Source organism: Hyla sarda, chromosome 6 (assembly GCF_029499605.1).
Source record: "Hyla sarda isolate aHylSar1 chromosome 6, aHylSar1.hap1, whole genome shotgun sequence".
In the NCBI taxonomy this organism is placed as follows: domain Eukaryota; kingdom Metazoa; phylum Chordata; class Amphibia; order Anura; family Hylidae; genus Hyla; species Hyla sarda.
The window spans coordinates 106,258,510-106,271,778 of record NC_079194.1 but is presented as its reverse complement, the minus strand read 5'-3'; the positions used below and the strand labels follow the sequence as shown (position 1 = coordinate 106,271,778).

General features: G+C 43.9%; 1 protein-coding gene across 4 annotated transcripts in view; it reads left to right on the top strand.

Annotated features, from left to right (window-relative positions):
• FRMD4B (FERM domain containing 4B) overlaps positions 1 to 13,269 on the top strand; it is a 268,753-nt gene that overhangs the window by 169,158 nt on the left and 86,326 nt on the right. For all 4 annotated transcript variants that reach the window (XM_056524587.1, XM_056524586.1, XM_056524588.1 and 1 more), the window contains one exon: positions 4,386 to 4,442. In XM_056524587.1, coding sequence (XP_056380562.1) covers positions 4,386 to 4,442 — 57 coding nt within the window. The remainder of the gene's footprint in view (positions 1 to 4,385; positions 4,443 to 13,269) is intronic.

Here is a 13,269-nt window from a genome sequence, read left to right as displayed (position 1 = left end):
AGACCCTCCTGGAGATTTTTGTGTCCTGTAGGTAGACCCCCAGGGATAGTTGCTTCCTGTAGGTACACCCCTAGACATAGTTGTTCCTGTAGGTAGACCACCCAGGATAGTTCCCATTATAAGTAGACCCCCCTAGATAGCTGCCCCCTAACAAAAAAAAAAAAAACATTGATACTCACCTTCCCCTGCCAGCTCCTGTGCAGTCCACAACATGGTCTCTATTCTTCTCTTCTTCCTATTCCCTGCAGGTGCATGATGCCATCCCTCATATGTTCCAGAGCACAGAGGAAGAGATGATTTGCCTATTGTGGCTTCTGGCATCATGCTGTTGGCACACAGTTTTTTTCAGCTGTTATTAAGCTTAAAAATGAACCAAAAGCAGTTTTTTGGTTATTATTATTATTATTATTATTTATTTTTCTTTTTTGCTTTTGTTCAGTTTTTCTTCTTTTTTTGGGCTGTACAGACCAAAATACTGTCCCAGAGTTATCACTCTTCCTGAAACCCAAACAGACAGTTTTTTCCCATAGCAACCAATCGCAGTTCAGCTTTCATTTTACTGGAGCTCGCTATGAACATAGCCTCATAATAAGTCAAATACTTTCATAACCCCCATTGAAAGTAAGTATGCGTTCCTGCTTTCTTATAGGCTCATATTGTTGACCACAAGAGTTTGATAAAATTACATGTTTTTTTGGCTACTGAAGCTGTTGTAAACAATCATTATATACCTTATGCTCCTTTGTTGTCCTCCAATGAACACAATTCACGAGCCACAGCTTCACTGCTATTATTTTCATCAGTGACGTCAGTATTGGTGGAAAATAGTCATTACAGACTGTACAGTGCAATGTTGTGTTACAGACTTATGTGTAAAGTTGACCTGCTGTCACACTCCATAAGTAACTAACCTGACACAGTATAGTATTAGTAACCTTAATGGCACTGTCCTAGAGTAAATTGTGGCTATTGTTCTTCAGAGACAAAGATAAAGGTGAACCCAACATTAGAGAATTGATTGAATTCCCCCAAGAACTAACATAACATTGAGACAGTTTATGTGGCTGCTAAAGACCTGTTCCAGAATCTCCTCTCCATTAAGGCTGGCCTGACCATGTGTCTGATGACCCAGAATGACAGCTCGTGTATCTCAGGCTCTCCCATAGAGATGCATGGAGGGCGCATGCCGACTGGAGCTTCGAGCAGGAGGAGAGCCGTAGTGCTGTACAGTAGATTAAGAGGGGTCCCAGTGGTCAGACCCCCTGCAATCAAACACTTATCCCCTATCCTTTGGCAAGAAGATACATTTTCCTACATGGGACTTCTACTTTAAGTACTGGAAAGTCATGCCTATGTATTTTCTTGCATTGCAGTGTGTTTTTTGCACTGTGATTTCATGTGTACTCTGATGTAATGACAATGTAAAAGGGTTAATATTGCTCACTTGTCATGTATTATACTGTACAGCTGAAAAGATATTTAGTCACATGAAGTCTCCAAGCCAATAGATGCAGGAACCAGTCTCAAGTCCATCCTACTCTCCTCGGTATTAAGGAGGACCAAAACCAGTTGTAGTTAGTCAGGGCTTGTTTTTTGTTAAAACCATGTGTTGTCTCTCAGCCCAGCTATTCCTGAGGAGACAAAAGCCTAGTGATCCTAAGTAATGCTAAAGTTAGACATACCTCATATATAGGCCACATGTCACCAGCCTAGTTTGCTATGAAGCTAAATGTGTAAAAACAAAAGGAGATAAACAATAGGGGCGCTCCTTAGTGCAGTAGCTTCATGAATCAATAGTAAAGTGATATAGAAAACAATGCTCACCTGTCGGAGTCATTGCAAGTATCAACAAATTATAGTGATTTGTCTGGCAGGTGCCTGCGTCCCGGCCAATCAGCAGATGATGTCGGAATCCAAAGTGAAGCTAGATCCCATCAGGGAACACAAAATGGGCTTGCTGTAGCACTGTACCAGTGGTGTGTTGAAGGATGAACCAGAGAAAAGTTAAAAATAAAAAACAATGTTTATTCCATCTTAAAGGGTACCTCTCATCAAAAAAACTTTTGATATATTATAGATTAATGTATGCAGAATAACTTTACAATTGCATGTTATTAAAAAATATGCTTCTTTCTATTTAATTTTCCACTTTAAGGAAATGACCACTAGGGGTCTCCCTACCAGTCCTGGCAGCAAGCATTTCAGACTCATGCTGGAGTCCTAAACACTACGAGCTGCCAGTCTGCTTTGTTCACAAAGGAGAACACTCAGAGCTGCCAGCCTGCTTTGTTCACAGCCTGTTCTGCTGTGAACAAAGCAGGCTGGCAGCTCTGAGTGTTTAGGACTCCAGCATGAATCAGAAATGCTTGCTGACAGGACTGATCGGGAAAAATACAATAGAAAGAAGCATATTTTTCATTAACATGCTATTGGAAAGTTATTCAACATTCATTAATCTAAAATATATCAAAAGTTTATTTGATGAGAGGTACCCTTTAACAATCTCAGGCAATGTGTTTCTTGAAGCATCCGTTTCACTTCTTCAGGTCCACCTAGGTGATATTTGCACTTTAAACAGGCACTGTTACTTTAAAAAGAAACTTTTTGACAGTTTGTAGAGAGTGTCAAATGTTTTGATCGGTCAGGGTCTGAGTGACCGATAGCTAGAACTCGCTGGGAGCAAACTTACAATGTAAATCTATGGAATTGTGTCAGTCTGCTTATCTCCGCGCTCATTCTAAAAATTGGTTGGGGTCTGAACTCTTTGATCCCCACCCATCAAAACTACGGCATGTACGACATATCAAAAGTCTTTATGCAACTGGTACACTTTAAGGGACGGTGACTAAATTCTTATCCACCTGACTTCTAAGCTGTACTATAAATAGCAGTATTATAAGAGAGTGTGGGGAAATATTCAAAACTGAATCTGCCCTTTTTTGTGTGTACTCCACCAGAGAAAAAGTGTTATGGCCTCGGAAAGAGGACAGGCAATAGGCGGGTTTACATTGTTCCACATTTTCAATAACATGCACCAAAAAAACCTTGCCTTAGCTATATCATCCAAAAGGTGGTGCAGACTAAGAGTAGTAAGTAGTGGTAAAATGCGCCGGATTTTAAAAAAAATCAGACTGTAAAAAATGTGGCGCAATCTTAGACTGCCTGGTCTAAGTTGAAGCTAGCAAGTTTTTGAATATCCCCCGTGTGTGTTTTCTGAAAGGAATTCCTAGCCCTAGCTACATTACTACAACTGCCAGTCAGGAGTCTTGGAAAGCTAGGTGACAACCCTCTGCAGCCGCTAGTTTTGACTTTGCCTCTACCCTGCCCCCTATTGATGGGGCTGATTATAATCACATGTGAGTTTTAGCTGCTGAATACAACAGAGGAAATTCTTTTCTTTTTGGAACACAGTGCTCTCTGCTGACATCACGAGCACAGTGCTCTCTGCTGACATCACGAGCACAGTGCTCTCTGCTGACATCACAAGCACAGTGCTCTCTGCTGACATCACGAGCACAGTGCTCTCTGCTGACATCTCCATTGTCCACTTTAGGAACTGTCCAGGAGCAGCATATGTTTGCTATGGGGATTTTTTCCTACTCTGGACAGTTCTTAATATGTCAGCAGAGAGCACTGTGGTCATAATGTCAGCAGAGTGCTCTGTGTTCCAAAAAGAAAAGAATTTCCTCTTTAGTATTCAGCAGCTAATAAGTACTGGAAGGATTAAGATTTTTTAATAGAAGTCATTTACAAATCTGTTTAACTTCCTGGCACCAGTTGATTTAAAAAAAAAAAAAAAAGGTTTTCCACCGGAGTACCCCTTTAATTCCATGTTTAGTAAACCTTTATCCTTCCTCTTTATTCTCAGTCAGCACTGGGTTAAAACTTTCCAGTGCAGCAATAAAATAAAAAAGTTATCCGTTCATCCGGCAGTGGATAGGACCATTTTCTGCATGAGATCCCTGCGGTAGAACAACAAGAACTGGCTTTGTGTCTTCCTGCCTAATACTAAACCTTGAAGTGGAAACTTATCTCTGGGCATCAGGCAAGACCATCCATCTGCAGTGGGTAAAAGTGGGCACCTGAAATGCTTAAAACTGCACCCAGACATTATAGGGACCTTACATGCACCTGCCAAACGTTCGTGTGCAGCCATACTAGCCTACCGCACCTTCATGCAAACTTTTGCACTATACTCTGTCTGCTAAGTCTGAATGCAGAGCAGCTCACACCTTTGTATGTAATGAAATCCTCAGCGGACCGGCCTCCCCTGCGCTGTGGAATGGTACAGCCTGTTGTTGTAGCAGAGCCCAGAGGCAGTGACATGCATAGTGTATAGTGATTATTCCCCACCGCCTGTGCTGACTCTCTTCTTGTTATAACAGGGGCAGATCGAGGTGGACAGCGAGACCGTCTTCAAGTTGGCTGCGCTTATTCTGCAGGTAAGGACGCGTGCACTCGCAAGTTGGGCGCAACCGAAGTTATGTGATCATTTTTTTGCTGGCGTTGCCCAAGTTCAATGTTTCTGACAACCTGTCCACTTTGGCTGCATTCACACCACGTTTTTGCCGTATCAGGTTTTTGATGAAAAACGGATTCCTCAAAACCTGACTAAACTGTATCAAATCGTGTGTACAAATTTTAACCCGTATACAGTTAAAAACCGTATACGGTTCAAAAAGTGATGTCCGGTTGCATTCATTTATTAAGAAAAAAAAGTTTTTAACTTTTCACTCCATTATGAATAAAGTTTCACTTGTTTGATTGAAATCCCAAGAAAGGAAAAAAAATTGTGCAAAGTCAAAAACCGTATGGTGCAAACCGGATGGAACTGTACGCACATACGGTTCTGTACGGTTCCCATTGATTCCCATGTTAAAAGAAAACAAATACGGTTTCATACAGTTTTTCACCAGGACCAAAAATCGTAGTAGGCTACGGTTTTGGGTACGGGGAAAAAAAACGGACATGCATACGGTTTTTAATACGGTTCCGTATGGTTTTCATATTGAAAAGGTATACGGGAACTGTATTGCAAAAACATGGAGTGAATGCAGCCTTTGCCAAGTTTGCTGCACCGTTTCGGGTTTCGCAGGTGCTGCAGAACAATGAAATTTGGGCAGTAGATGGATGAAACAATGGACAAACTTGATGCCCCTGGGCAATTGGTTTAATCAATCATCTCGATGTAGGTGGCACAGAAACTTTGGGGCAGTGTTATGTAATGAAGTCTATATTCACATGTGGGATATGAGTGGGGAGGGGGGTTACCCCCACAAAAATGCCTATGCATGCATAGGAGGGGGCATTTTATCGATCAGTAGTCTTCAACCTGTGGACCTCCAGGTGTTGCAAAACTACAACTCCCAGCATGCCCCGGGCATGCTGGGAGTTGTAGTTTTGCAACAGCTGGAGGTCCGCAGGTTGGAGACCACTGTTATAGATGGTATGATACAGTTTATGACGCTATTATTGGACCTTGCTAAGTAGGCTGGAGCTACCTGTTGGCATAGGGTAGCGGATCAGCACCTGCATTATTGTATAAATCCGGGTTTAAAGGGGTTATCCAGGAAAATTTTATATATATATATATATATATATATATATATATATATATATATATATATCAACTGGCTCCAGAAATCTAAACAGATTTGTAAATAATTTCTATTAAAAAATCTTAATCCTTTCAGTACTTATGAGCTGCTGAAGTTGAGTTGTTCTTTTCTGTCTAAGTGCTCTCTGATGACACGTGTCTCGGGAAACACCCAGTTTAGAAGAAAATCCCCATAGCAAACCTCTTCTACTCTGTGCAGTTCCCGAGACAAGCAGAGATGTCAGCAGAGAGCACTGTTGCCAGACAGAAAACAACAACTCAACTTCAGCAGCTGATAATTATTAAAAGGATAAAGATTTTTTAATAGAAGTAATTTATAAATCTGTTTAACTTTCTGGAGCTAGTTGATATAAAAAAAAAAATAAAACATTTTCCTGGAATACCCCTTTATCCCCTTAAGGGGGTTTTTCCGTTTCGGGAGTGGACTCATGACGTAACGTTACGTCATGGGTCCTTAACAGGTTAAATATTCTACTCACGGCGGGGCCTTGTGCCGGCGTGTCTGTGACGCGCGGCTCTGCCTCTAAAACTCACTACACGCATAAGGCTGCCGCCGGAAAGTCCTGTGTGTATAGTGAGCAAGGAATACGCAGCGTATTTCCAGCTGCTGCCATAAATTTTGCGCAGCGTCAAATACGCTGCGTATACGCCCTGTGGGAACGCACCCTTAGGGTATGTCCACACATGCATATTTTTTTTAATTCGAAGTCAATGGGCAATAAAGTCTGATGAAGCAAACTTCAGCAGACTTTGCTGCCCATTGAAGTCAATGGGCATTTAAATCTGCAGTAGATCTGCAGCAAAAATACGCATGTGTGAATGTACCCCAAGGGTACATTCAGACATGCGTGTTTTTGCTGCAGATTTGCCTGAACATTTACTTCAATGGGCAAAAAAATCTGCAGACTGAAATCTGCAGCAGGAAACTCTAAGGGTACGTTCACACGGGCAGATAACCTGCGGGTTTTGTTACCATTGACCTTAATGGGTCAGCAGAAAATCCACAATAGAGGCAGATTTGCAGATTTTTCTTCAGATCCATTGAAGTCAATGGTAGCAAATCTCATATCTGCTGCAGATTTGCTGTAGCTGATTTTGCTAGCAATTGAAGTAAATGGCCAGCAAAATCTGCAACAGATCCGCAGCAAAAATACGCACGTGTAAATGAGCCCTTAGGGTGCGTTCACACGTGCATATTTTTGCTGCAGATCTGCAGCAGATTTGCTGCTGCAGATTTTTCTGCCCATTGGCTTCAATAGGCAGCAAGATCTGTTAAAGCAAATCTGCAGCAGAAAATACGCACGTGTGAACGCACCCTTAGGGTACGTTCACACGCGCTGATTTTTTAGCGGCTTTTCCGCTGCGTATTTGAAAGTGGGCGGGCTCTTCTCCGCTGTCCACAGGAGATTTTGCGTGGCGGAATGTTCACTGTGGAAAATCCACCGCAAGCCCCATTGAAGTCAGTAGGGACTGTGGCGGATTTTCCGCAGTGTAAATTCCGCCACGGAAAATCTGCTGCGGACAGCCGAGAAGAGCACGCCAACATTCAAATGTGCAGTGGAAAACCCGCTAAAAAATCTGTGCGTGTGAACGTACCCTTAGGGTGCGTTCACACGTGCGTATTTGATGCGCAGGATCTGCTGCAGATTTGCTTCAGCAGATTGTGCTGCCGATTAAAGTCAATGGGCAGCAAAATCTGCAGCAAAAATATGCACATGTTAATGCACCCTTAGGGTCCGTACACATGGGCAGATTACCTGCGGAATTTCCGCAGCATATTTGCTGTATAAAATCCGCAGCAGATTTTGCTATCTGCAAATCTGCCTCTACTTTGGATTTTCTCCTGACACATTGAAGTCAACGGTAGCAAAATCTGCAGCGGATTTTCCACAGCAAATACCCTGCGGAAATTCCGCAGGTAATCCTCCTGTGTGAACGGACCTTAACGATCAGGAGCAGGGATAAGCGCACCACAGCATGCATTATTCCCTGGCACTCAGCAATCTTTGTCTTGCAGCTGCATAAACTGAGATGCGGGAAGCAGATGACTTAGAGCTGTGAAGTAATGGACAGTGCCACACGCTTATCTTGGCTTGTTCTCCTTTTCTGTATGGGTCCCAGCACTGAGACCGCGACAGATCACAACTTTTGACATGTCTCTGAGCTGTTTAATGGCTCAAAAATAAGTCCCAAAAAATGTCCGTTTACCTGTGTTCTCGGGATCAGCAGGGGCTCCAGTGGTTGTACACCCCACCACTACCAATTGACTGGTTATCCTCTATCCTGTGGATAGGGGATAACTTTCTGAAATAGGAATACCCCTTTAAGTGCAAGGCCCTTTTTCCAGTGTTTTTTTTTTTTACACATATGGGCTTTATCTGGTATTGCATAATATCCTCTTCACTTTAATGTGGATGAGCTGCATTACACAACAACCATGTTGACAACTAAGTGAACTTATTCCACTGTTTCAGGGTTGTATTCGTTTCGAGGAAAGCTGAAAAACAAGCTGAAATTATGGGCCTTTATAGCAGTGTTTTCCAAACAGTGTGTCACCAGCTGTTGCAAAACTACAACTCCCAGCATGCCCGGACAGCCTTTGGCTGTCCGGGCATGCTGGGAGTTGTAGTTTAGCAACAGCTGGAGACACACTGTTTTCAAAACACTGCTATAAGAGGTCATCACTGAGATTTTCCAGATAATAAAAGAACATAATAAGATCAATTATATATATATATATATATATATATATATATATATATATATATATATATATACATTATTTTATTTAAATGGGCACTGTCAGATACAAAAACTTTTGATATGTAACTTTTGAAACCAATAGGTTTTGCAATTGCTTTCATTAGAAAGTTTTCAGTATTTCATACTGAAAAACCCAGTCAAACAACTGCCCCCCCCTGTCTGCTCGGACACATACTAGTCCTGCTGTGTCCATGAGTCATCACCTATGTCATGGACACACTTCCTTGATTGACAGCTGTGAGTACAGAGCTCTCAGCTGAAGGAAAAATCCTCCCACTGTCAACTTGTGTCCCGCTACTGTCAGTGAGGACAAGCTGGGAGTTGTAGTTTTAGCTAATGCTAGAGGAGATGTGAGCCGACAGCATACTGAGGGAGGGGGCGGAGACCTGCACAGTGAGGCCACGCCCCCTCCCTTTGAGAGGAATTCAGACTAGTGAGCTAAATAAAAAGTGTAATAAAAAAAATTAAAAAAAAAGGTGCTAGACACATAAAAATTAGATGTACATGGTCAGGATTAGGTACTGAGTGATATATTAAAAATATGTTTTTTTGTTGGATCAGACAGGTACACTTTAAATAAATGTTTGAGCTTCTGTACCTTCCACCTTTGGGTTCTTTTTTTCCTACCAAATCCAAGTACAGCTCCAAGATAAAGCTCGGTTTCTTGTTATCTACGTGTTCAGACATAATTGTGGTATTCCACAATCCTTTGAGATAACATCCCATACTTTTCATGTCTTGCTGGGTGTTTGAAAGATCCGGCAGGTCCAAGATAAGATCCTCTTCCTGCCCAGATAGGTCTTAGGACATATTTTCCACGTTGACGTCACATTGATGAAACAAGTTTTCTTCTCAAATATCCATCCTTGGCCAGTCCACGACTACAATACATAGACTGATAAATAATTCATGCTGCATATTAATATTGTACGACCTGACGTAATGGTCACTGCAGCCACCGGGTAGGGATGGGGTTCGCATTTTCTGACATAATTTTAATGTGACAGAAAAAAATTAAAATACTGTATATACTCGAGTATAAGCCGACCCGAATTTAAGCCGAGGCCCCTAATTTCACCCCAAAAACCAAGGAAAGGGCAGGTCTCCTTGATGGAAACATCTATTAAAATCCTACATAGAGTCTATATGGTCCCTTCTAGATTGCACACACTATACCCATCGGTGTCTCCTCTTTGCTTCAGGGGATGTCAGACTACTGGTTCTATGCATCATATTTGGTGGAGCTGCCCTACGGTAGCGCAATTGTGGAGAAGGGTTCATGCAGTCCTGGTAGATTTATTTGGTGACCGCATGCCCAGTTCCCCATTTTTTGTCTTTTAAGCAACAGACCCAGTAGGATGCCATTCCGCACCTTTCGAATGGCTCAATTCATTCTTATGGCTACCAGGATTCATATAGCGGCCCAATGGAAATCCCCGTTATTGTCATTTCAGAAGGTTATCGATAGAGTTATCTTTATTATGCTTTGTGAAAAATTGTCTGCCATTCGTGAGAACAGGGTGGAATATTTTGATAAATTATGGGAAGAATGGCAGACCTCCTCTTATTGCCCACCTATGCAGAATTGCCTTTCTCTATATTGAACTGGGGGGCGGGGAATTTTCCTAGGTATTATATGTGCTTGAGGCGACTGTTTGGGACGACCGATCCTGCCATTACCCTGTATTTGTACTGTTTTCCATGTATATGTTCTTTGTTTCTGTGCGAACCAACGAGATGATGTAACCTCCATGTTCTCTGTTTTATCTGTTATTATGTGATTTTATGCCTGTAAAGGCATTTTACTATTTATCTTTTGCCTTTTGTACTGCTATCGTTATTCTTTTCAATAAAAGATTCTTGGTTTGACTGTTAAAAAACCAAGGAAAGGTTATTGACTCGACTATAAGCCTAGGGTGGGAAATGCATTATCCCTCCATGTCATTAACACCCCCGTCATCATCATCCAGACCCCCTTCATCATCCCCCTCGTCATAATCCCCCTCCCCCTTCACCATCACCGCCTGTCAATTCCCCCCCCCCCCTTTAGTTTTCTACTCACCTACCCTCGGTGGGAAGGAAGGGTGAGCTGGTCCGGGCCAACTATGCTGCAGGGACCGTCCGGTGGGGAGGGTTAGTCGTTCCGGGCTGTCCATTTTCACTAGGCCTGCCCTGGACTAGTAACGGCGCCTTGACGACAACGCACAGGGATGTTCATGCGCAGGGACATCCCTGTGCGTCATCGTCAAGGCAACGTCACTAGTCCGGGGCCGGCCCAGAGCGGAGAAAATGACCTCCCGGTGAAGATGGACAGCCCAGAACGACTAACCCTCCCCACCGGACGGTCCCTGCAGCATAGATGGCCCGGATCAGCTCACTCATCCTTCCCACCAAGGGGAGGTGAGTAGAAAACGAAAGGGGGGGGGGGTCTGGATGATGACGAAGGCCCGCAGTGGTCTTCAACCTGCGGACCACCAGATATTTCAAAACTACAACTCCCAGCATGCATGGACAGCCGATGGCTGTCCGAGCATGCTGGGAGTTGTAGTTTTGCAACATGTGGAGGTCCGCAGGTTGAAGACCACTGAGAAGGGATTGACAGGTGGAGAGTTCACTCGAGTATAAGCCGAGGGGGGCGTTTTCAGCACGAAAAATCGTGCTGAAAAACTCGGCTTATATTCGAGTATATACGGTAAATCACCTTGCTCCTAATAAAGTATAGCAGCAGAAGCATATCCTTAGACTTTGAGCGTCGAAGCATTTTATACCTGTCCCCACCATAGGCATACATGGATAGAGCATTAGGGCAGCCTGACCTCTAAGGCCACGTTTGCACGTCCGGAATTTCCGCACGGAATTCTTCCGGAAATTTCGGAGCAGCAGAGTCCCATTGTATTCAGTGGGATTCTGTTGTGCGGTGCACACGGCAGAATTTCTGTTCCAGATGTTTTCCGTGTGCGCAGAAAAAATAAACCTGTTTATTCTTTCCGTGTACTCCGCAGGGAATGCATAGCCGTCTTTGAAATGACGCATTCCTCTGCGGTCCTTGAAGAAAACTGTGCCCCGTAGTGGAATGTGACCCTCTGCACCGGGACACCGTTTTCTGCTTTACAGCCCACTCCCTCGCACTCCATCCCCGCTACCCTCTCTCTGAGGGATGGGGACACAGTTTCTACACAGCCTAGGCTCCTTTCACACTATCAATTCATCCGTTTTAAAGATCCATTATAATGATCCGTTAACAAAACCATTAAAAACGGCCGTTAAACGGCCGTTACAAAATCCCATTATAGTCTATACCAGTGGTTCTTAACCTCAGTTCGATCGAACCCCAGGGGTTTGGTGAGTCAGTCCCGGGGGAGGTCGCAATAGGACAGGCAGAACAAGCAATTGCTTGGGGCCCCGAGCAGAGCCTGTGTTTTCCCGTCCTGTAGCAACGGGCAATTCCCCACCTCCCCCCCCCATCACTATTAACTCCCTGCGGCCCTGTGTTAAGTTTAAAAACGCTGGGACATAGCGCACACCGGGACGTCACTGACGTCCCGTGCGTGCACCTATGGAAACGAAGGTGCCGAGGACCGGAGGATCGAGAAGACGCGCGCTGGCCAGCTTGGTAAGTGACCAGCGGCACGTCATCTTCGGTGCTTCGAAGTACACAGGCATACAGCCTCCAGCTATGCATACACTGTATATGGCTGGAGGCTGTATGTCTGTGGGGGCCGTTGGCTGTCCGGGCATGCTGGGAGTTGTAGTTTTGCAACATCTGAAGGTCCGCAGGTTGAAGACCACTGGCCTACATAATGTGGGGGAACACTGCCTGCCTAATGTGGGGGAACACTTCCTGCCTAATGTGGGGAACACTGCCTGCCTAATGTGGGGGAACTCTGTCTGCCTAATGTGGGGGGGAACTCTGTCTGCCTAATGTGGGGGAACACTGCCATCGTTGCGAAAATGACATGAGTGGCACTTGCCAAGGTAAAGCCGCGCATTTCTGAACTGGTCTCCGAAAGACAACCGCAGAAGTTACACTGATTTGTAGTAAATATTCATTATGTTTTTGTGTGAAAATCATGTTTTCATGGTTTTATTCTTAATGGTTTTGTTCATTTTGTGCACCTATGTATCAATATATACTTGAATATATACCTCCTATGTTTTGAATTTGAAAAAATCATATTACATTTTTCCAATTAAGAGGGGTTCGGTGAATGCGCATATGAAACTGGTGGGGTTCAGTACCTCCAACAATGTTAAGAACCACTGGTCTATAGGATTTTTACAGTAATGCAAAAATCCCATAGACTATAATGGTATATTGTAACGGCCGTTTTTAATGGTTTTGTTAACTGATGATTATAACGGATCTTTAAAACGGATAATTCTATAGTGTGTGTGAAAGCAGCCTTAGACAGACTGTGGAGCGCAGCCAGAGAAGCGCTCCACAGCCTTTCTGCCACCCGCCCGCTACGCAGATCTACCATTGCCCACTAACTGTTGCAAGACTACAACTCCCACAGCATGCCCATACAGTGAGGACATGCTGGGGGTTGTAATCTTGGAACAGCCAGCGGGTGGATGGTGGACGTGTGCAGTGCGGGAGAAAGGCTGGGAGATGTGCAGAGAAACTTTTTCCCATCCCCCTGAGAGAGGGGAAGCGAGGATGGAGAGAGAGGGAGCGGAGAGGGAGAAAACTGTGTCCCTGTGTGGAGCGTCACATTCCGCTACAAGGACACAGTTTTCTTCATTTCACCAGAATATTGTGCGGGAGCCAGCAGTCTCTGTAATGTCTACACAGAGGCATTCCGGAAGTGTGAACTTAACCTTAAAGGGGTACTCCACTGGAAAACTTTTTTTTTTTATCAACTGGTGCCAGAAAATTTTACAGATTT